Raw genomic sequence first — 19365 nt, forward strand, 5'->3', positions numbered from 1 at the left:
AGCGCTCGCACCGGACGACGTGCGGCTCTCTCTACTCTTTCCATTTCCATTTGCCACCCTACAGTCACTGGACCCTGACTCTAAACCTGCGTCATCCCCGCCGAGCCCAAACCAGCCTCTCCATCCTCCCTTGGAACACGCATGGTGCTCCGCATGAGACCTGTGCTTTTCGTGCCGATGGTGCCCACCCATAAAAATCTCATCTCCTGGATGATTCAGCTCGATGGTCATTGCCGGGGGATGCGGGGGATGCGTCGAACGCGGGAATGTATGTGCGTACCCGACCGGGCATGGGCGGCCGTTCGCGTTGGTGCCGTACTTGATGGGTGGTGCAGGATTTCGGGAGGATACAACGAGGGGTGTGGCCTCATCTACCTCCGCCTCCCTATCCTTGTCCTCGTCCACCTCTTGCTCAGACTCGGGTGACGCGAGCGCGAGAGGTACACCGGAAAGGTGGCTCGCTCCGCCTTCCTCATCCTCTTCGTCTTCTTTTCGTCCCTGCTGATCGTTTGGCGTCCCATTCAAACGCTCGGGGAGCTGGGTTGGAGAGATGGTAGGTGAGGATGCAGGAGAGAGTGAGGGCGTAGAGCATGGTGAAGGAGGCGCAGAGGCATACGACTGGAGGTGGTCGACGTACGAGGTAGCGATATCTGCAATAATAGACAAGACGTTAATGAGGAGGATGAAGGCAGAAGGAGCAGGTTGGGAACGTACATTCGACGAGAAAGATAAGGAGTAGGGAACTCAGCCTGTGCAGATAGTCGTATCGATACATCATGAACAGAGAAGACAGATAAAACTTACACAATCATCCCTACCCACTTTGACATGCCATACCTCTCCTGCACCTCGGGGCTCATCAAGGCCTAGAACGCGTCCTGAAGGAGGTGCACAAAGGCAGTCGCCAGAATGATGCCTGTGCCAAAGTGCTTTCCAACGAAGAAGACGACGCCCGGGATGCGGATGCCGGGGATGCGGCGCGAGAGAGCAGGAAAGCATGATGCTGCCAGGGAGTCTAGTCAACAACTCTGTGTAAAAAACTGAATGAAGGCTATACGCACCGAAAAGAGAGACAAGGAAGACAGCAAACATGAGCCACACACGCGTGTGCACCCATTGCGTCACTAAGATCGCTTCGCCTGACACCGTCCAGGCACCGGATGACTGAGTTGGATAGTCGCTCGAGCCGTCGAAGGCAGTCCCTCTCTCTAGCCATCAGAGAGGCCAGCCATAGGCATGAGGACGGGACGTATAGATTAATGTCATGGAATGTGAGATGGCTGTGGGGCAGATACGGTCCGAAGTCGGCCCTGTAATAAATACGGTCAGCTGAGACAGTGATGCTCATAAAATGTATTGAGACATACCAGTGTCGCACGGTATTTTTCTGCTACAGGTCCAATTAGATAGCATACCCTCAATTGTTTGAGAGATGAGCGGTGAAGGAAGGGGATGGGGGGCGACTTGGAATAGATGTTGAAGGGGGAGGACGGGGACAGTGAGGACCACACCGGTCACCTAGGACAGATTTGCTTACATAACTGGAGGGATATTTCGGGTACCAATCGAATCGACTGTAATTGCCGGAGTTGTGGCCAGCAGCGCTGAGCATATCCATACTGGTCGCCTCTTCTTCTCCTGAATATCCTAATGAATGTCCAGTGAGATTCTCGTGGGTAATTCCAATAGCTTGTTGATGCATGGCAGAGACGTTTGACAGATCGATGACAGCCAGGATAAGTATCCTCTGAGTTTGATAAGTCCCGGGTTCGTCCCTCAGAGGCTCAGTCGGGCGACAAGCAGGCCATATAGCTTGGAAAGTAAATCAGACGGTGAGAAGCTCGTTCTATGTGTGTCACCGACCGAGAGAACGACTGACACGTTGTGCACAGAGGAAGTAGTGAAGCAACCAAGGGAGTGCATCCGAACAGTCAGTGCAAACTGATTGGATGCATTCGACAATCTAGGTGCTGAGCCAAGGCATTCAACGACTAGGCTATTAGAACTAGTACACTCAGAGTTCGATCAAGTCCAGATGCTGCAAGTAATGGGCAATACGCAGGCCGCATGAAACCGTCAGCGAGAGAGAAGAGTGCTGGGCCAATGAACCCAAGCATGCGGGCGGACTGAGTGCAGGGTCGGGGGGAAAAGGGTCAGCACATTCGACGGCGAGAGGATCCTCATGTGCACGAGACTGACAGCGACAAGCACCTTCGAGAGACGTCATGCTCCGAATAGCCCAAGTTGTGACACATACATGCATGAAGCCATTGAAGCAATCAGAAGTAGCGCATCCAAAAAATAACATCCACATGCCAGCAAGAGCATGATCTGGACGACCGCTGCCCAGAACTCGTGCAGTCATTTCAAGGCTGATACATCAGCAAAAAGTCCGGAATCATATCTGGTACGAACTATCTCCAACGTGCGTGATCTGTGACTGACTGTCAAACCTTCCAGGTGACGTATTGTTCGTCCAGATCAGCGACCTCTAAATGACTGACTAACCCCACCGTTCCAGATCAGCCACCCACCAGTGAGTTGACCAGCCTGCCTTTTACCATGTGCTCAGAAAATCTACAGATAATGCAGGAAATGATCATCTGTCCAGATAATTGGCTGTGGCCTCAGATGAACATCAGAGAGGTCCGATAATAGATTGTCCAGGCAGATTACATATTATCAGACCCACTGGTTTATAGACACACCAGAATATCATTTTATTGACATGGATTACTCGTAAACCTACTGTCCGACAAGAGTATATAATAAACCATGGCCGAAAGCGAGTGGACACAGAGCGACGAAAAGCGAAGAATGATGACAATCTAGGCTTAACTATGCAGCATGGATAAAGGAAGGTCAAAAGCATATGGATGCAAAGCGAGTAAAAGCGAAGGATGACGACTCTATATAATACTAAGAGACACAAGTACGCAGCTTGGTATAGTTGACTGACAATGAAAACACACCTCCGCGCAATGTCCAGCCAGAGTTCTTGGAGACTAAGCGATGACGATCAGCAACGTTTGCGGAGGCATAGTACTGGAGCATTTCACGCACCATAATTTAGTTTGCACCATGTCTAAGGCAGCAAAGCTGCACCTTCTCCTTCGGATCTTCATCCTCTTCCTCCACATCCTCATCCTCTCCCTCCGCATCTTGATCACTCATCTCCCCCATTACCTCAGGTCCAGGTTGGTCCAAGATTCCATCGGCCATCTCTATGTAATCCTGGACTATATTCTCTGGTATAGAGCTGTCGCTCGACTGCGGTGAGATAAGCATTTGTGTGCGTGCTTTTCTGGCAGCACGCTGCTGTGCGAGGAGGTCCATTGACGATGGTCCGTCATCTTGTGCATACATGCTGTTGGCGTGACGTTTGTGACAACTACTTCCGAAGACCTCGCTATAAGTACGAAGATTTGTAGGATTAGCATACTAACCAGATACATATGAGGCATGACGCTCACCCATTGTACCAATCCAAAGTAGCCTCGCACCACTCCTTGTCGTCGAAGAGGGCGAGGATGTAGTTATAGTATTCTTCATAATCAAAATCCCCGTCGGATTCAGCCCATTCACGCTGAGAGTTCAGTGCGAAATGTGCCTGCACCAACGATAAGCAATCTAAACGAATGATTGTAGATAACGTACCAATGTAGCCACATACGCAACATGATATTTGTTGCATTCTTTCATGCGATAAGTGACCGCAATTGGATTGCGACCGCTGCCCTTTTTCTTGTTGGAACCAGATGCATTGACGGGACGTTTGCCGCTGCTTGGACCAGTAAACAGCACTTGAAAGCACTGGACCATCAGCGTTAATAGTTACAAAGTAGGTGGTGAATGCGACACTTACGGAAGCCAGCAGATCACTCTTAAGGGCATTCTCATCGATGGCATCAGCGTTGTACCCCTTTTCAGGATATATCATCGACGGCAAGTCGGACGCTTTGATGCAGATGTTGCCATGCATAACGTTTTCGCAAAATCTGGAATACATTAACACAAATTAATGCAAACTTGAAAGGAATTACGATTACGTACCTTCCAGGGTCCTCATCGAACTTATCTCTCATTCGACCAAGACAAAGGAGGCGCACAGTTGCGAAGTGATGAAATCCTCGCTGCTCCTTGGGGTGGTCGACATCGATTGTCGGAATGCCCTTTATCGGTGGCACAAACTTGAGTATATTGCGCTTAATATTGCTTAGGTCATCAGTGCGTGCTGAACGAGCTTTCTGAGAGAGCTTGCCAGATCGCCAAAAACCGATAACCATTATAAATATGAGCAAAATGACAAATGTGACGTACAAAGTTCGCGAGGTAGATGAGGCTGTCTGGATCATCGTTGAGGCTGGGAAGCAGCTTTGACAGGCCTGGGATGATCTTCAGAAGAGCGCGAAACTGCTTCATTAACTCGGAAGCCTTCTCCTGGTCACTATATAACAATAAACAGTGCATATATGTGCATAAAAAATCAGAAATAATGATTTACTCACACATCTGGCCAATCATCGAGATCCCACAACTCCTCTGCAATGCCATGGCATGCTATACCGACCTGCAAGACCATCAGGATGTCCACGAAGAGTCCCATAATCTTTGGAATGAAGCGCGCCGCTCTGCACCAAGCTTCCAAGTGGCCCCTGGTATGCACACGCATTAGTAGTGAACGCGAATATGTCTACCACTTACTTTCCGACTTTGCGTAGGTGCATTTGAGTGATAATCGACTTGTATGTCTTGTCATCGTTGTCGTCTTCATCGTCGTCGTCGTCTTCATCATCGTCATCGTCATCCTCTTCGACCTCTGCATCTTCAACTTCAATCTCTTGCTCTTTGCTTGTATCATCCGAAGCGCCATCCAGATCATCCACATATAAAAATGATAAAGACGAAACTCACCATTGGCGTTGCGGTCTCTCGCTGCCTGAGTCCTCATCTTCACTGAAAATGACAGTTGCCGCCTTCTTTTTAGGTCGTGTGCTCGTGACGCCATCACCTGCGGGCTGTTTCTTCATCAATGATTTCGGTGGATTGGCTTTTTGCGACTTGACAGAATGCTTCGCTCACGCCGCTGACTTTGTTGCGGATGGCTTTGCAAAGATGTAAGTCTATGACCTAGGTGCCGAGACGACGTACCTTTGCCATGTGCGTTCCAAGATTTAGAGTTGGTCCGAGATGAAAGTTAGAGTTGGCCCGAGATGATGTCCGAGATGAGAGATGAGATAGACTGAGATGAGGCCAGTTTTCAGGCTGAGCAACTTTATGCGGTCACATGACCGACATGCCTTTGTGCGCGAGTTGCGCTCGCGCAACACCATCCATGCTGTTGTCTCTCGATGTGCCTGTTGACTGACTCTATTGTCCTGTATATCTCACTACTCATTATTATGCCTTCCTATACCTGCTTTTCTTGCAAAAAAGCCTGCAAAGATGCTCGAGATCTCACTATACACTATAGCCTATGCTCATCTGTCAAGGCAGCAACCATATCATCTGTCAAGAAGCGTGCGGCAAACATGCAAAATGCTAGGGCTGCAAAGGTTCCAAGGGCTGAGAGGGATGGAGTGGCTAGCAAAGATCTGGGGGATCAGAATGAGTTCCGGGATGACGAGGTAAGTCATGGTATGTCTGAGCGCGTGCACAGTCAATGATTGCAGCATCAGTTGAATAATGAGCCTGCACCTGAGTTCATGCAGGGGTCATCCACAGGGAGGGTAGCAACACCAGAACCTGCACCGTCTCTCAGCCGCAGTGGCCGTCAAAGACGTGCACCTCGCGCACTCCAAGACTTTCTGCCGTCATCTACTCGTGGCCTTCCAGCACACATACCCAGGCCTCTCATAAATCGTCCTACAAGATCTCACACCATCTCCTGTGAAGAGGTTCCTGATGAATCTCAGCCATCGGTTGAAAACGTGCGAACATACGACACCACACCGAATGAGTTTGGTGTGTTCCATCGTTATTCCTCACCTCCCTCCAACCCTCCAACCGATACCACTTCTCTTGACGACTTTTGTGACTCTCCGAGTCTCAAGAAGGCGAAGGGAAAGGAGAAAGCGAGGCATTGGTATCACCTGTTCGACAATGCTAATACTGCTCGTATTGTTATGTGGAGCACTACAGGGCCACATAACAAGTCTCTTGCTGAGATAGATCGACTTGTGAATGAGGTTATACGCGCGGATGACTTCGATCCCTCAGTATTGATGTCGCAATGGCGTACTACGACTCAGCTACCCCGTCTAGACTCTGCAGATGATGAAAGTCTTTTCTCTCACCCTGAAGGCTGGCGACAGTGCTCAGTAAAAATTCCTATACCTAAAGAGAAGACGAAAACCTTCGAAGACGATGCTCCTACCTTTGAAGTGGGAGACATTCACATGTGACGGCTGGTTGATATCATTCGGGAGGTTTGCGAGGATCCAGATGCAAAGATCTATCACTGGCAGCCCTTTCAACAATTCTGGCAGCAGACAGATGATGACACAGGATCGACTGAGGATATTCGCATCTATAGTGAGCTTTATAATTCAGACGTCTTCCTCGAAGAAGACGCAAAACTTCGTGCTGAAGCAAAAACATCTGGCAACTCTGATGATATTGAAGTTGCCATTGCTCCTATCATGCTCTGGTCAGATTCTACACATTTAGCCAACTTCAGAATGGCATCATTGTGGCTCATTTACATCTCATTTGGCTTTCAATCGAAGTACACGCGTGCACGATGGCGGTCTGGGGCATGCCGCCATTTCGCATATATTCCTAAAGTACGTATCATTAATTCATGTCTTTTGAAAGCTCCCTGATTTCTATCTTTCAAGTTACCCGATAATTTTCAAGACTGGTATGAAGAAACATATGGTGAACCCGCTAGCGCAGACATTCTCCGGTTCTGCAAGCGTGAACTATTTCATGCAATATGGCTGCTCGCACTCAATCTGGACTTCATGCATGCTTACGAACATGGAATGTTGATCCAATGCGGAGACGGAGTGCTGCGGTGAATGTTTCCTAGGTTTTTCACTTACTCTGCCGATTATCCTGAGAAGTATGTACAGAATTGTTTGCATTTGTATCCTTCCTATGCTAATATTCTCGTCAGAGTTCTCCTCACTTGCGTGCGCTATCTAGCACAGTGCTCATGCCCACGTTGCCTCACAAAGAAGACCGACATCTCTAACATGGGATCTCATGCCGACATGCTTCGGCGTACCAAACTACGCACAGATGATCATCCTGTGCAATATGATATCTCAAGGATGCGACACTGGGTATTCGAGAAGGGTTACGCTCCTAGCAGCAAGCGCATCACCCGTGTTCTAGACAGCCGATCTTTGGTACCAACTAGAGTGCGTCCAATTATTTTAATATATTTGCAGGTGCCACAATATTGATAATAAATATTCAGAGTGCCTTTTCCATTCGTCTTTCACCATTTGGCTTCAACTTTTACTCAATGTTTGTCGTTGATCAGATGCATGAGTTCGAGCTCGGTGTTTGGAAAGCAATTGTGACCCATCTTCTGCACATTCTCTATGCGTTGGGTCATAATGCTATTCAAAGGTTTAATAAAAGGTGGGCACAATACACTGCTACCCCCCCCAAATTTGTTGTTAAGATTTTTATGACATTTGTAGATTTCGTAAAGTTCCTACGTTTGGGCGCGATACAATTCGGCGATTCTGCAACGATGTATCTGGATTGAAACAACTGGCCGTGCGTGATTATGAAGATATATTACAGGTGCGTGCAAATTAACAATTTGCGCAATAATCAAAATGCTCAATTTTCGCCTTTTCAGTGTATTGCTCCTGTCATTGAGGGGCTTTTGCCGGCTTCTCACAACAAAATCGTTCTTGATTTAGTCTTCAAACTGGTGATGTGGCAAGCCTTTGCGAAGCTGCGACTGCATACAGACGAGACATTGAAGACCTTTCGCTTGTCGACCAAACAACTCGGCAAACTTGTGCACAAATTTTGTAAGATGACTTGTGAAGCATATCACACGGTTGAACTTCCAAGAGAAGAAGCTGCAAGAGGACGTAGAGAAGCTGCAATGCAGGTGAACAAAAGGGCATCACAGATGGATAGCGCCGCAAGCATTCAGAAAGGTCCGAAGCTAAAGAAGCTCAATCTTGAGATGTACAAGTGGCATGCGCTTGGCGACTATGCAACCACAATTATGCGCTATGGCACAACAGACAACTACACAATGCAGATCGTAAGTTATACTGCGCTCAATGATGCTAGCACAAAAATACTAACATAAAAATTCATTCATCTATTAAGGGTGAAGAGGAACATCGAACCGTCAAGGCTGATTATCGTAGGACGAATAAGAACAAACATGAAGGGAAGATTGCTGGGCATCAACATCACACAGTGACTATACAGAAGATGAAGCGACGTGATGAAGAAAGACGTCACCATGAGATGAAAAATGCCACGAAGCGTGACAAACATCGATTTGCTCATGCGCATGAAGAAGCAACTTCTTCGAATCTGCATGGTGCAAGGGTCAACGTAGGATCTGAGGACGAGACACTTGAACCTACATCTCCAGAGGCAAGGTATCACATCTCCCACTTGCAGAAAAACTTTCAAGATATCACAACCTGGCTTCGAGTGAATAAGGATGATCCTGCTTGTAAGGTACGCTATTCTGATTGTCTTTTACATGATTTTAACTCTGATTCTTGACGTAGAACTTTCTGCCACTTCTGAAAGATCACATTCTTGGTCGCCTATGCTGTCGTGGATATGACGGTGATGAAAGGGGCTTCTCGGAGTCTGATCACTGTACAGTGGTCTTCGAGAAAAACAGGATGTATTTTCACTCGGTTTTGCAGCTCAACTATACAACTTATGATCTGCGCCGCACACAAAATTCAGTTAATCCATGAACACATTGCAATATCATGGTCGCAGCCCACAAAGAAGACGATCTATTCTTTTCCGCTGCAAATGAGCATCCGTATTGGTACGCGTGGGTCATCAGGATATTCCATGTTAATGTGCAGCACTTGGGACCGTATCGAACATCTGACGAACCCCAGAAACTGGACGTTCTATGGGTTCGTTGGTATGGGCGTGACATTGCAGCACCTGGCAGATTCGACAAAGAGCAGCTGCATCGTATCGGCTTTGTCGACAGTGATGATCCAAATGCCTTTGGATTTCTCAACCCGGCGGATGTCATACGGGGAGCACACCTCATTCCAGCATTTGCGCACAGACGCACGCCAGATTTGCTGCCGCCATCAATATGTGCAAGACAACCTGACGACAATGATCTGGATTATCAATTCTACTACGTGAACATGTGAGTCGTAACTGTTCTAAATTGTTCATATAATTATATGAGTGACATGTCTCACCCGACTCAGGTTTGTCGACAGAGATATGTTCATGAGATATCTCGGAGGTGGTGTGGGACACAAGGGTACAGTTGTGCGAATGCCTGCAGAATCTGACCATGCTGGGATACCACAGGATGGAGACCGTTCAGATGAGGATATAGTAAATGAGGGGCAGCATGATGAAGACAGCAGCATGACATTCAACGACGGTGAGCAAAGTCAGAACATGGAGGACGAGGAATATGATTACGGCTATGTTGTCGATGAGGAGAATGAAGCCGATGATGGAGTAGCGGAAGGGGACGATGGCAGCAGAGATGATATGTCGAGTGAAGAAGACGAGGATGCAGGTGTTCCTTTTGTGACTTTGTAGACGTGCCGAGGTTCTGTGACTGTGCTAATTCATACAAAGATTTATGTACACTCAATTCATAATATTCTGTTAGCCTGCCTGAATCACCATCCTCATGTCTGACTATATCTGTGCATACCTGTCAGATCAAGTCAGTTGAGTGCCAGATAAATGTGTAACTGGCCAGTGGTGATCAGACCAGTGGCCAGCAGACGACATGGGCAAATGTCTGAAAATATATTCTACTGCAATACAAAGGCACTATTATCTATCATGTCTGCCCAGATCGGGCTCCGGACTTTTTGCTGATGTAAGCAATCGCGTGATCTCTGCTAAGGCTTGGGAGTGCACGTGCAGCTGCTAAGTAGTCACATAACACCAGGTGCACTGGTACCACGTCCCTTTTCGCCTCCTGTCGTTCACTCGTAAATACATGCAGCTCGACATCTATGGCGCGGCAATATCCATATCCCAGCCGTCACTACCTCGTCATATGCCGCTCGCATCTCTTCCCCGTCCCCCTTTCGATCTGACAGAGCAGCACGGCCGACAGACGTCCTACACAGAGACGGCGTAGCAGGATCATCTGTGCGGCGTTGGAGTAGAAGCGGACAGTCGAAAACGAATCCTGCTATACCGTATGGTGGAGACGGGCCCGGTGGAATGCCAGGAGTGACGCATGTGTGACCAGACGCGTCAGAACGCGCATACATACTCCAGCACGTGACTGAGCGTGTCTGCTGTTCTGCTGGCTGTATGTGCCTTGGATTAGTCTCGCCGAACCTCTCTGGACAATGATGGACATGCTTTATGAAATTCAGGACCTTGACGTGTCCCTCACGTCCAGAAGAAATGGCCACCCAAGGCTCCGAAGGTTCACCGCGAGTACATGTCTAGTGCCAATCAACGCAAATGACATCTATTATATGCTGTTATAACGTCCAACCTCCAACCTCCAGATATAGATGACATGTTAGTGCGAATCGTGATGAGTGTAGCGATCGTAACGTCATCGTAGGCGCCCGCCTATCCAAAAAGAAAAGACAACCCAGCACCGAGCGGTGCGACCGCAGCCTGGGGAAACAACAGCAGGGGTCGCAGAATGTGTTAAAGAAATGCAGATGCAAGGAAAACGATATCGTGAGTTCGTGGCCAGAAATGATGCATATGCGTTGTAGTGGTAGTGATGGGGAAACCGGCGGAAAAGGGTGACGAAGAGTGTGGCGTGCGACAGCCCGACCGGAGAGTGATGAATGATAGATGAGGGGACAGACAGAGCCATTCACGCGTGGTTGGCGGGGTCCGCCTGTGTCATCTCCTTGACGGGCACTGGCATCGGCTTCGTCGGCGCGTACTTTGACTTCTTCCTGATAATAGGCCCATACTTGAACAGCACGAACGGGATGGGCGCCATGAGCAGCACGATGAATCCAAGAAGAGTCGACGCCCAGCGCGAGTTGAGCCGCTCAAACATCTGCGTAGCGAACATCGGGAAGCCGGCGCCGAAGCACGACCGCACGACGGTAAGCGAAGCGAGCGCGGATGCTGCGACGAAGAGGTACGCGTCGGCCACGTAGTTGAACAACGCAAGAAAAATCCAGACGATGCTCCATCCGAGCGGATAGCCCGCGATGAGCACCGTCCAGAGCGAGATGCTCGGGTACGACGTCCAGCCGAACCAGAAGAACGAGGCCATGAACATCCGCGCGGCAAACATCGCGACCTCGAGCCGTTTCTCGGGCGGCACGGGGTGCGGTGCGTGCTTTTTCTGCGAGCGCACGTACCGCGTGTTGAAGATGAGCGGGTACTACGTGAACACGTCTGTGCAGCCGCCCAGGAAGATTGGCAGGAACGTCAGACCGAAGAGGCCCATGCTGAGGTTGTGCCCCTCCAAAAAGACGACGGAATAGGCCTCGAACAAGAGGTCCATGCAACCGTACACGAACTGCGCGACACGTGAGCCGCCACGCAACAGAGGATGGAAGGAAACAAGCACTTACGCTCATGCACAAGGTGGTGGCCATCAACATAGGTTCTCGGAAAAGAGCGATGAACGGCCTTGCGAGAACGTGTTTGAGGTGCTGCCCGATCGACTTCTTCTGCTTCGCCATCGCAGCCCAGTACCGATCATTCCCCGTCTCCTTGCGCGATCTCTCCGCCTTCCGCGCCATGAGATGCATGACACTGCAGGCATGAAGGCATTCATTCCTGTTGCAAATGCTCTGAAAACGTGTTCTAAAGTGTGACCTATGCAACACTATGCCCTAATTAGGCAACTTTACATCCCAAAAAGGCAGTTAATTACAATTTAGTGTCAAAAACGAACGATCGCAAATGCTTTCATGCCTGCGGTGTGAGGATCGGCCTACGCAGTCACAAATCAGTGACGGTACTTCAGGAACGTGATGAGGACATACAACAAGGCTTCCGGCAGCGTGGACGAGATCAGAATCAGACAGATACCAGCAAAGAACATCAGCAACCAGTAGAGCCATCGCCAGGAGACCCCCTGAACGCTCATGAAGCCAGAGACGATCGGTCCGAGAGTGAGGCCTGTGAACGGTGCGAGAGCGAAGAAAGCCAGAGCCTCTCCACGGTTTCCTGCATCCCAGATATCGGACACCAACGCGCTGATAGTGATGAGAATCATTGTGGACTATCGGCAATCATAGCTACTCACCCGCTATTGGACAGTGCCGCAGAGGTACCACCGAGGAACCGAGACTAGGATTGACGCGGTACTTCACGAGAGCGCGCAGCCACTTGAAAGCAGACGCATACCACGAAGGAGATCATGAAAATCATCCGCAGCGCGAGAGCCCACCGGCCGACGATGGAGCAGAACAAATGTGGGTCGAGCACAAAGTCTCCCCAAGCATCTCGATGCATGCCGCGTATATGAGCATCCCCGCCGAAAGCGCGGACATCACGCTCATGAGCAGGATCACTTTGATTGGAGTGTAGAATGAAGAATCAGGTCGAGACCAAGGAGACAACGAGACATGGGCACGCACCTCCTTCGCTTTCGCCGGGCCCGAACACCGCCAGCCCAATGGCGATCCCAACGGGCGTCGTCACCGCGAACATAAGTGCGAGCACAGGCTTGAGCAACCCGTTCTCGCCAGCGCGTTTGCTCATGTTGCTTCTCTGCCCGCCCAAACAAAGATCATCAGTGAGACCCAGAATAAAGCCGAGGAGACACACTTACGATCCTCCGCGGGTAGCGTCGCGATCCGGATTCCGAACGACAGGCCTTCAAATAGCTGGTGGAACATGATCGCAGTGACCAGAGACGTTGAGCGAGGGCTGATCAGCTCGACATGTCGGAGGGAAGACGGTAAACGGGGCACGCACTGAATTCGGGGCCCGAGGTGATCGCGAGTGTGAACCCGATGACGAGCGAGTGCAGCATGATGCCCATCTCGCGCATCTGCCGCCGCGAATGCGACGTCAACTTGAGCGCTTCGGACGGGATGAGAAGGACGACGCACCAAGACGCCGACCACCTGCCTCCGCCGTCCGACCTGTCTCTGAGCCGCGTCCTTGCCTCCATGCCCGCTGTCAGCCTCTTCGCCCCCATTCTCATGCTCATGAATGCCCCGGTCCCCGCCCCACGATTCCATGACCATATGCCAACCATATGCAAGTGCCCGTGAGCATGCATATGGTTCACTTTATGCCCGTGCACACGCCGACGCTCATGCTCCCGCATAACGCTCGCGCCGAACGATGCGCGGCCCTCCCTACCCTTTCCATCTCTAATTGTCACTCTGCAGTCATTGGAGCTTGATGCTGAACCTGCGTCGTCCCCACCGAGCCCAAGCCAGCCCCTATGCCGCATGGAACCCGCGCTGTTCGTGCCGATGGTGCCCGCCCTTGAAGGTCTCATCTCCTGGACTATTCGGCTCGGTGGTCAACGCCTGGGGGCGTCGAACGCGGAAATGTGTGTGCGTGCGCGACCGGGCGTAGGCGGCCGTTCGCGTTGGACAGTGCAGGATTGCGGGAAGACATAACGAGGGGCGTGACCTCATCTACCTCCACCTCCCTATCCTCGTCCTCGTCAACCTCTCGCGCTCGCGTCACCTGAAGGTTGCTCGCTTTGCCTTCGTGCTCTTCTCGTCCCTTCATAAGGTTCGGAGTCCCAATCGAAGGCTCAGGGAGTTGGGCTGGAGAGATGGCGGGTGAGGATGCGGAAGACAGCGAGGGCATAGAGCATGGCGAGGGTCGCGCAGAGGAATACGACTGGAGGCGGTCAACGTATGAGTTAGCGATATCTATACATCGATAGGAACGACGTTAGCGAGGAAAATGGAGATGAAAGGTGCAGGTTGGGAACGTACATTCGACGAGAAAGACTCGGATAAGGAATGGCAGCTCAGCCTGTGCAGTGAATGGTATCGGTACATCGTGATTACAGGGAGGACAAAAATAACTTACGCGATGATTCCCGCCCACTTTGACACGCCATATCTCTCCTGCACCTCCGGCTCATCGATGCCTCGAACGCGTCCCAGTGGAGGAGGTGCACAAAAGCGGTCGCCAGGATGATGCCCATGCCAAAGTGCTTTACAACGAATAAGATGACGCCCGGGATGCGCAATGCGACAACGTTCGACTGGGGGCACCGACGAGGCGGCGATGATCATCGTAGATGCCGAACAGATGCGCTCCTCCTCAGATTGCGTGGTTGGCCTTTGTCTCGCCTAGCGCCGAGATGATGCCTGAGCCTTTTACTTGTGGAAACGTCGCTCCCTACTCAAGAATTTTGTGTCGATACTATAAGAAGCTCTGGGCGCCGCAGGTGTGAAAAGCCTGATAGATACACACAAGAGGGAGAAGCTGAGAAAGTCGGGACGAGCATGCTGAAGACAGGGCAGGATAATGGCAGCGCGCGGCGCTGCTCGGTGAATGCAGCATTGAATGCGGGCAACCGCCGGCATGGGTCGAGAATCTGCTGCGGTACGAGTGCACTAGTTGGTGTATATGGCCAAGTGTCCAGACGAGTATCTTCCTTGACGAGAACGCGAGCGGCCATCCGTATCGCGAAGCAGTGCTGAATAGATGCAGAATGGCAGTGTGTCGAATGCGTGGTAGACACGTTCATGACAGATTTCGGTCGGTATTCAATACGAGTACAGAAGCTGTGCGTGCATCTCCATTCTTCCTTGGCCGCCGACCGCTCGAGGAACAGAATCAAGCGCCACTGGGTGCGTCATTCAATTCTGCGCAGGTGATATTCACCTTCTACAGGTGCGAACATAAGTCCCATCCTCGCACGTAACAGTGCGCGAGATGAGACACAAACCGCCATGTTGCACAGATTGGAAGGGAAAAAGTGCGAGCATCTTGACGAGCGTCCGCGTCCTCGTTCAGCGCTTTCAGCGCTCAGCGGTCCGATACTATTTACTAGTACATATGATCCTGCCCATCAAACATGCGCTTGCGAGCTGTGCATAGGCCACCCACATATACTTAGCCTCGCGAACCTCACATCCCTTTCCCTTTCCTCTCATCCCCGTCCTCTCACATCCCCTGCATTCGGACACTTCATCAAAGCTACACTTCTGCTACACTCTGTGATCACTGAGAACTCGAACTATGGATACAACTCCGAGAAACATCGACTCTGAGCTATCCAGTCCTCTGACTGTGCCCGCCTCAGAGCATTCTGACTTGACTGTACCTGAGTAAGATACATATTTCCTCCATTCAACTTATTCCAGTAATTCAATGAATCTATGATACCACAGAATCTCAATCATGCAACCTATGGAGGGCTCACAGCCAACCCTATCTTCTTCAGACCCTCAGATTCTGAATATGCCAGCGCAGTGAGCTTTCCTTTGTGTCTAGTCTTACACTTTGTCATGTATCTGTCAAGAATATCAAACCCAAGTTCATCAACTGCTGCAGGCCCAAGTGGTCTTCTGCTGGCAGAAGCAGTCCAATTTTTGTATGTAGCACTGACTTTATCATATTATCATGCCATGCATTGACAATCTTGAGCAGAGCGAAATTTCAATCTGGATTTTCTTTGAGGCTATTGAGAACATGTGTTATTTTGAAGAATACAAATGCTGGGTATATTATATTTAGCATTGAAGTGCTATTGCTGCTTTGCTCACGCTATGTAATCAAGAAAACTGCTGCACAATATCATCAAACTTGTGCTGCATGACAGCAGGGAGAATAAAGAAGCACTGCAGTATGTGTGAAGTTTTTGACATGCAAGGATCACATTATTAATCAAAACACAGATTGCACCACATGAGCCTCAATACAGTGTCATTGATCGCTAATATTGATGCAGATTTAGTTCAAATTCAAGGCAACATTTCAGAGTTTTTCATGCAAATCCTGGCACATCTTTCTCAGGAACTTCTGAAATGTTATCACAAATCACACCTTGTGAGTGAACTAAACAAGATGATAATGATACTAGGAATGGCATTGCAGCTAGTTCCTGATGATCATAAACACAAATGGGCATATTGGGGCATGCTAGCAGATGCCTTACATAGGCAATTTCAACATACTAGGGATCTTACATATCTTGATCAAGCCATTGCTGGAGCAGTGCAGCTGACATCAAATGATCCTGAGATGCTGAATGACCTTGAAAACTTCTTCTCAAGGCGCTTTAGGCATCTTCAAAACCTTGCAGATGTGAACCTGGCCATTGCTGTGCAGCAAAAAGCAGTGCAGCTAACACCAGATAATCATGCAAACAAGCCTGACTGGCTTAGCAATCTTGGAAACTCCTTCTTGAGCTGCTTTAAACATCTTGGTAACCTTGCAGATGTTGACCAGGCCATTGCTGCGCAGCAAGAAGCAGTGCAGCTGACACTAGATGATCATGTAAACAAGCCTGACTGGCTTAGCAATCTTGGAAACTCCTTCTTGAGCCACTTTGAACATCTTGATAACCTTGCAGATGTTGAACAGGCGATTGCTGTGCAGCAAAAAGCAATCCACCTAACCAGAGATAATCATGCACCCAAGCCTGAGTGGCTTAGCAATCTTGGACAATCCTTCTGGAGGCGCTTTGAACGTCTTGGTAATCTTGCAGATGTTGAACAGGCAATTGCTATGCAGCAAAAAGCAATGCATCTGACACCAGATGATCATGCACACAAGTCTGGTCAGCTCAACAATCTTGGAATCTCCTTCTTGAGCCGCTTTAAACATCTTGGTAACCTTGCAGATGTTGAACAGGCGATTGCTGTGCAGCAAAAAGCAGTGCACCTGATCAGAGATGATCATCCACACAAGCCTGACTGGCTTAACAATCTTGGAAACTCCTTTTTGAGCCGCTTTGAACATCTTGGTAACCTTGCAGATGTTGAACAGGCGATTGCTATGCAGCAAAAAGCAGTGCAGCTAACACCGGATGATCATGCACACAAGCCTGATGAGCTCAACAATCTTGGAAACTCCCTATTGAAACACTTTAAACATCTTGATGATCACTCTGCACTTGAAAAGGCAATGCTTCAATATTCATTAGCTGCTAAGTCATCCACTCGCCCCTTTTCTACCAGATTTCATGCTGGTCAAAACTGGATTAAATGTGCTCATGCGTTGCAAGATTCATCCCTTCTTCAGGCCTGTAATGTCACATTGACTTTGCTTCCAAACTTGGCATGGCTTGGATTGCCTTTTTCAGATCGCTATGGTGCACTAATTCGTGCAGCAAGTCTTGCTAGAGATGTTGCTGCAATAGCCATTCAGTGTGGACACTATGGTACTGCTGTTGAATGGCTTGAGCAAGGGCGTTCAATTGTCTGGGAACAGCAATTGCAGCTTCGTACTCCCTTTGATGATCTGCAGGCTAAGCATCCAACACTTGCAAATAAAATTTCTCAGATCTCAAAGCAGCTAGAACAAGCAAGCTATAAAAGTGACATGAAGGAAGCAGTACAAGAGAAAGCAGTACAAGGGACTTTGGAGAAAGAAGCTCAACAGCACCATGCACTTGCACATGAATGGGAACTTTTGCTGGCTGAAATTCGGTCCATGCCAGGATTTGAACAATTTTTGATGCCAAAAAAGCTGGCTCAGCTTTTGAAGTGTGCACATTCTGGGCCAGTGATCATCCTAAACTGCAGTCAGTTGCATTGTGATGCATTAATGATTGTGTTTGGCTCAAAAGATGTGATCCACCTTCCTCTTGATGGTCTCACCTATCAAATCGCACAAAATCTTGAACTATCACTGAATTCATTGCTCAGAAATAAAGACCGCATCATCTCAAGTGTTATTGACCAAGATGACATCACTCTAAGCACAATGCCCAGCGAAACTCTTCATCAGCCTTGCCACACTATCTTTACTACCATTGACAGAGATGACAGGGCAGCAAAAATGGAATTTTCTGGTGATGAAGCATACTCTTCATTTGAAAGTATACTTTCTGAGCTATGGTCCAAAATTGTCAAACCAGTCTTGGATAGACTTGATTATCAAGTATGCCTTTATTTCACTTCTTTCATTATTTGACACTGATGATTGATTTAGAAACAAACTTCAACATGCTCTAATCTAAGTCGAATTTTTTGGTGTCCCACAGGCCCTCTGGCATTTCTTCCCATTCATGCTGCAGGCATATATGGAACAGCTGAATCAAATATCAAGCTCTCAGAATTTGCCATATCATCATATACTCCCACTTTAAGTGCACTTATCTTACCATCTGAAGACAACATCCCACAAAATAATCATCTACTGGCTGTGGCTCAGCCAAGCTCAGATGGTCAATTCTTTCAGCTTCCCGGTACACAAAAGAAAATATCTAAGATAAAGGAAAGGCTTAAGAGGCTGAGCTCTATGCAAGTCTTGCTTGTGGAGTCTGATGGAAGAAAAGATGATGTACTGGACAAGCTACAAAAGTGCAGCTGGGCTCATTTTGCATGTCATGGAATACAAGACCTCCAAAATCCAGTTAATAGTGGACTACAACTTGCAAATAACCAACACTTGAAGCTATCTGACATTGTCAGAGTGACACATCCATGAGGAGGATTGGCCTTTCTGTCAGCCTGTCAGACAGCAACTGGTGACAAGAAACTTGCAGATGAAGCTGTCCATCTTGCTGCAGGAATGCTGTTTATTGGCTATAGTGGGGTGATTGCAACAATGTGATCAATTTTGGATGATGTTGCCCCTCAGGTTGCAGAAGATGTTTATTCCCAGTTGTTCTCTAATGATAGCCCACCAGATTATAGGCAGGCTGCAAGGGCATTGCACTATGCAGTAGCGAAATTGCAACAAAATCCTAAAATTTCATTTTACTCGTGGCTCCCTTTTATACACCTTGGTTTGTGAACATGGCTATATAATGTTGTAGTTCTTTTCTGATGTATATTTTTGTCATTTGCTGTACAAATATGTGTGTTATAAAAGCCAGAGTGTGCATAGTGTGGAGGACAAGAAACATAACATCAAGGGTGATGTAAACAAAAAATGTAAGTATAAAATGTCACTAAAATGAACTAAAAACAGGATCCATAATCTAGACTCTACTGCTGCTACTGAAAGATGCAGCTCCCATTAATAAGGTGAAAAAACTGGTGGAATATCATTATACCAGTGTTGCTACTATGCATTCCACTGATGATTACAGTACTACTTGACAAT

At 48.6% G+C, this 19365-nt stretch overlaps 9 protein-coding genes across 9 annotated transcripts; 5 read left to right on the forward strand and 4 right to left on the reverse strand.

Moving 5' to 3' along the window:
• Positions 1–3469: 3469 nt before the first annotated feature.
• Positions 3470–3694, reverse strand: LAESUDRAFT_658485 (uncharacterized protein; the record flags this gene model as incomplete). Its single annotated transcript, XM_040904753.1, has 1 exon — positions 3470–3694. The coding sequence occupies one exon, from the start codon at positions 3692–3694 to the stop codon at positions 3470–3472; it is 225 nt and encodes a 74-aa protein (XP_040761788.1).
• Positions 3695–5531: 1837 nt separating this feature from the next.
• LAESUDRAFT_761398 (uncharacterized protein) lies at positions 5532–6404 on the forward strand (the record flags this gene model as incomplete). Its single annotated transcript, XM_040912907.1, has 2 exons — positions 5532–5627; positions 5679–6404. The coding sequence occupies 2 exons, from the start codon at positions 5532–5534 to the stop codon at positions 6402–6404; spliced, it is 822 nt and encodes a 273-aa protein (XP_040761789.1).
• Positions 6405–7656: 1252 nt separating this feature from the next.
• Positions 7657–8287, forward strand: LAESUDRAFT_658444 (uncharacterized protein; the record flags this gene model as incomplete). Its single annotated transcript, XM_040904751.1, has 2 exons — positions 7657–7761; positions 7820–8287. Coding segments are annotated over 2 exons (573 nt in total), but the record flags the coding sequence as incomplete, so codon positions are not given.
• A 20-nt stretch (positions 8288–8307) lies between these two features.
• Positions 8308–8921, forward strand: LAESUDRAFT_658596 (uncharacterized protein; the record flags this gene model as incomplete). Its single annotated transcript, XM_040904758.1, has 2 exons — positions 8308–8670; positions 8724–8921. Coding segments are annotated over 2 exons (561 nt in total), but the record flags the coding sequence as incomplete, so codon positions are not given.
• A 54-nt stretch (positions 8922–8975) lies between these two features.
• On the forward strand, positions 8976–9465 carry LAESUDRAFT_637273 (uncharacterized protein; the record flags this gene model as incomplete). Its single annotated transcript, XM_040903466.1, has 2 exons — positions 8976–9340; positions 9405–9465. Coding segments are annotated over 2 exons (426 nt in total), but the record flags the coding sequence as incomplete, so codon positions are not given.
• A 630-nt stretch (positions 9466–10095) lies between these two features.
• Positions 10096–10705, reverse strand: LAESUDRAFT_728543 (uncharacterized protein). Its single transcript, XM_040909458.1, has one exon. The coding sequence runs from the start codon at positions 10440–10442 to the stop codon at positions 10149–10151; it is 294 nt and encodes a 97-aa protein (XP_040761793.1). The 5' UTR covers positions 10443–10705; the 3' UTR covers positions 10096–10148.
• Positions 10618–12379, reverse strand: LAESUDRAFT_786355 (MFS general substrate transporter; the record flags this gene model as incomplete). Its single annotated transcript, XM_040913888.1, is given in 4 exon segments — positions 10618–11536; positions 11549–11674; positions 11730–11913; positions 12150–12379. 4 exon segments carry the CDS (start codon positions 12377–12379, stop codon positions 11012–11014), a joined length of 1065 nt encoding a protein of 354 aa, XP_040761794.1. The 3' UTR covers positions 10618–11011.
• A 37-nt stretch (positions 12380–12416) lies between these two features.
• Positions 12417–13605, reverse strand: LAESUDRAFT_316572 (uncharacterized protein). The gene is made up of 5 exons (XM_040901983.1): positions 13240–13605; positions 13084–13191; positions 12938–12992; positions 12744–12876; positions 12417–12676 (listed from the first exon to the last, which is right to left on the reverse strand). Exons 1-5 carry the CDS (start codon positions 13356–13358, stop codon positions 12531–12533), a joined length of 561 nt encoding a protein of 186 aa, XP_040761795.1. The 5' UTR covers positions 13359–13605; the 3' UTR covers positions 12417–12530.
• Positions 13606–15624: 2019 nt separating this feature from the next.
• LAESUDRAFT_786379 (uncharacterized protein) lies at positions 15625–19050 on the forward strand. The gene is made up of 6 exons (XM_040913889.1): positions 15625–15682; positions 15739–15934; positions 15987–17629; positions 17669–17983; positions 18089–18195; positions 18247–19050. The coding sequence occupies exons 3-6, from the start codon at positions 15997–15999 to the stop codon at positions 18742–18744; spliced, it is 2553 nt and encodes an 850-aa protein (XP_040761796.1). The 5' UTR covers positions 15625–15682; positions 15739–15934; positions 15987–15996; the 3' UTR covers positions 18745–19050.
• The last annotated feature ends 315 nt before the right edge of the window (positions 19051–19365 follow it).

The sequence above is a fragment of the Laetiporus sulphureus genome, assembly GCF_001632365.1.
Source record: "Laetiporus sulphureus 93-53 unplaced genomic scaffold LAESUscaffold_35, whole genome shotgun sequence".
NCBI classification, from domain to species: Eukaryota; Fungi; Basidiomycota; class Agaricomycetes; order Polyporales; family Laetiporaceae; genus Laetiporus; species Laetiporus sulphureus.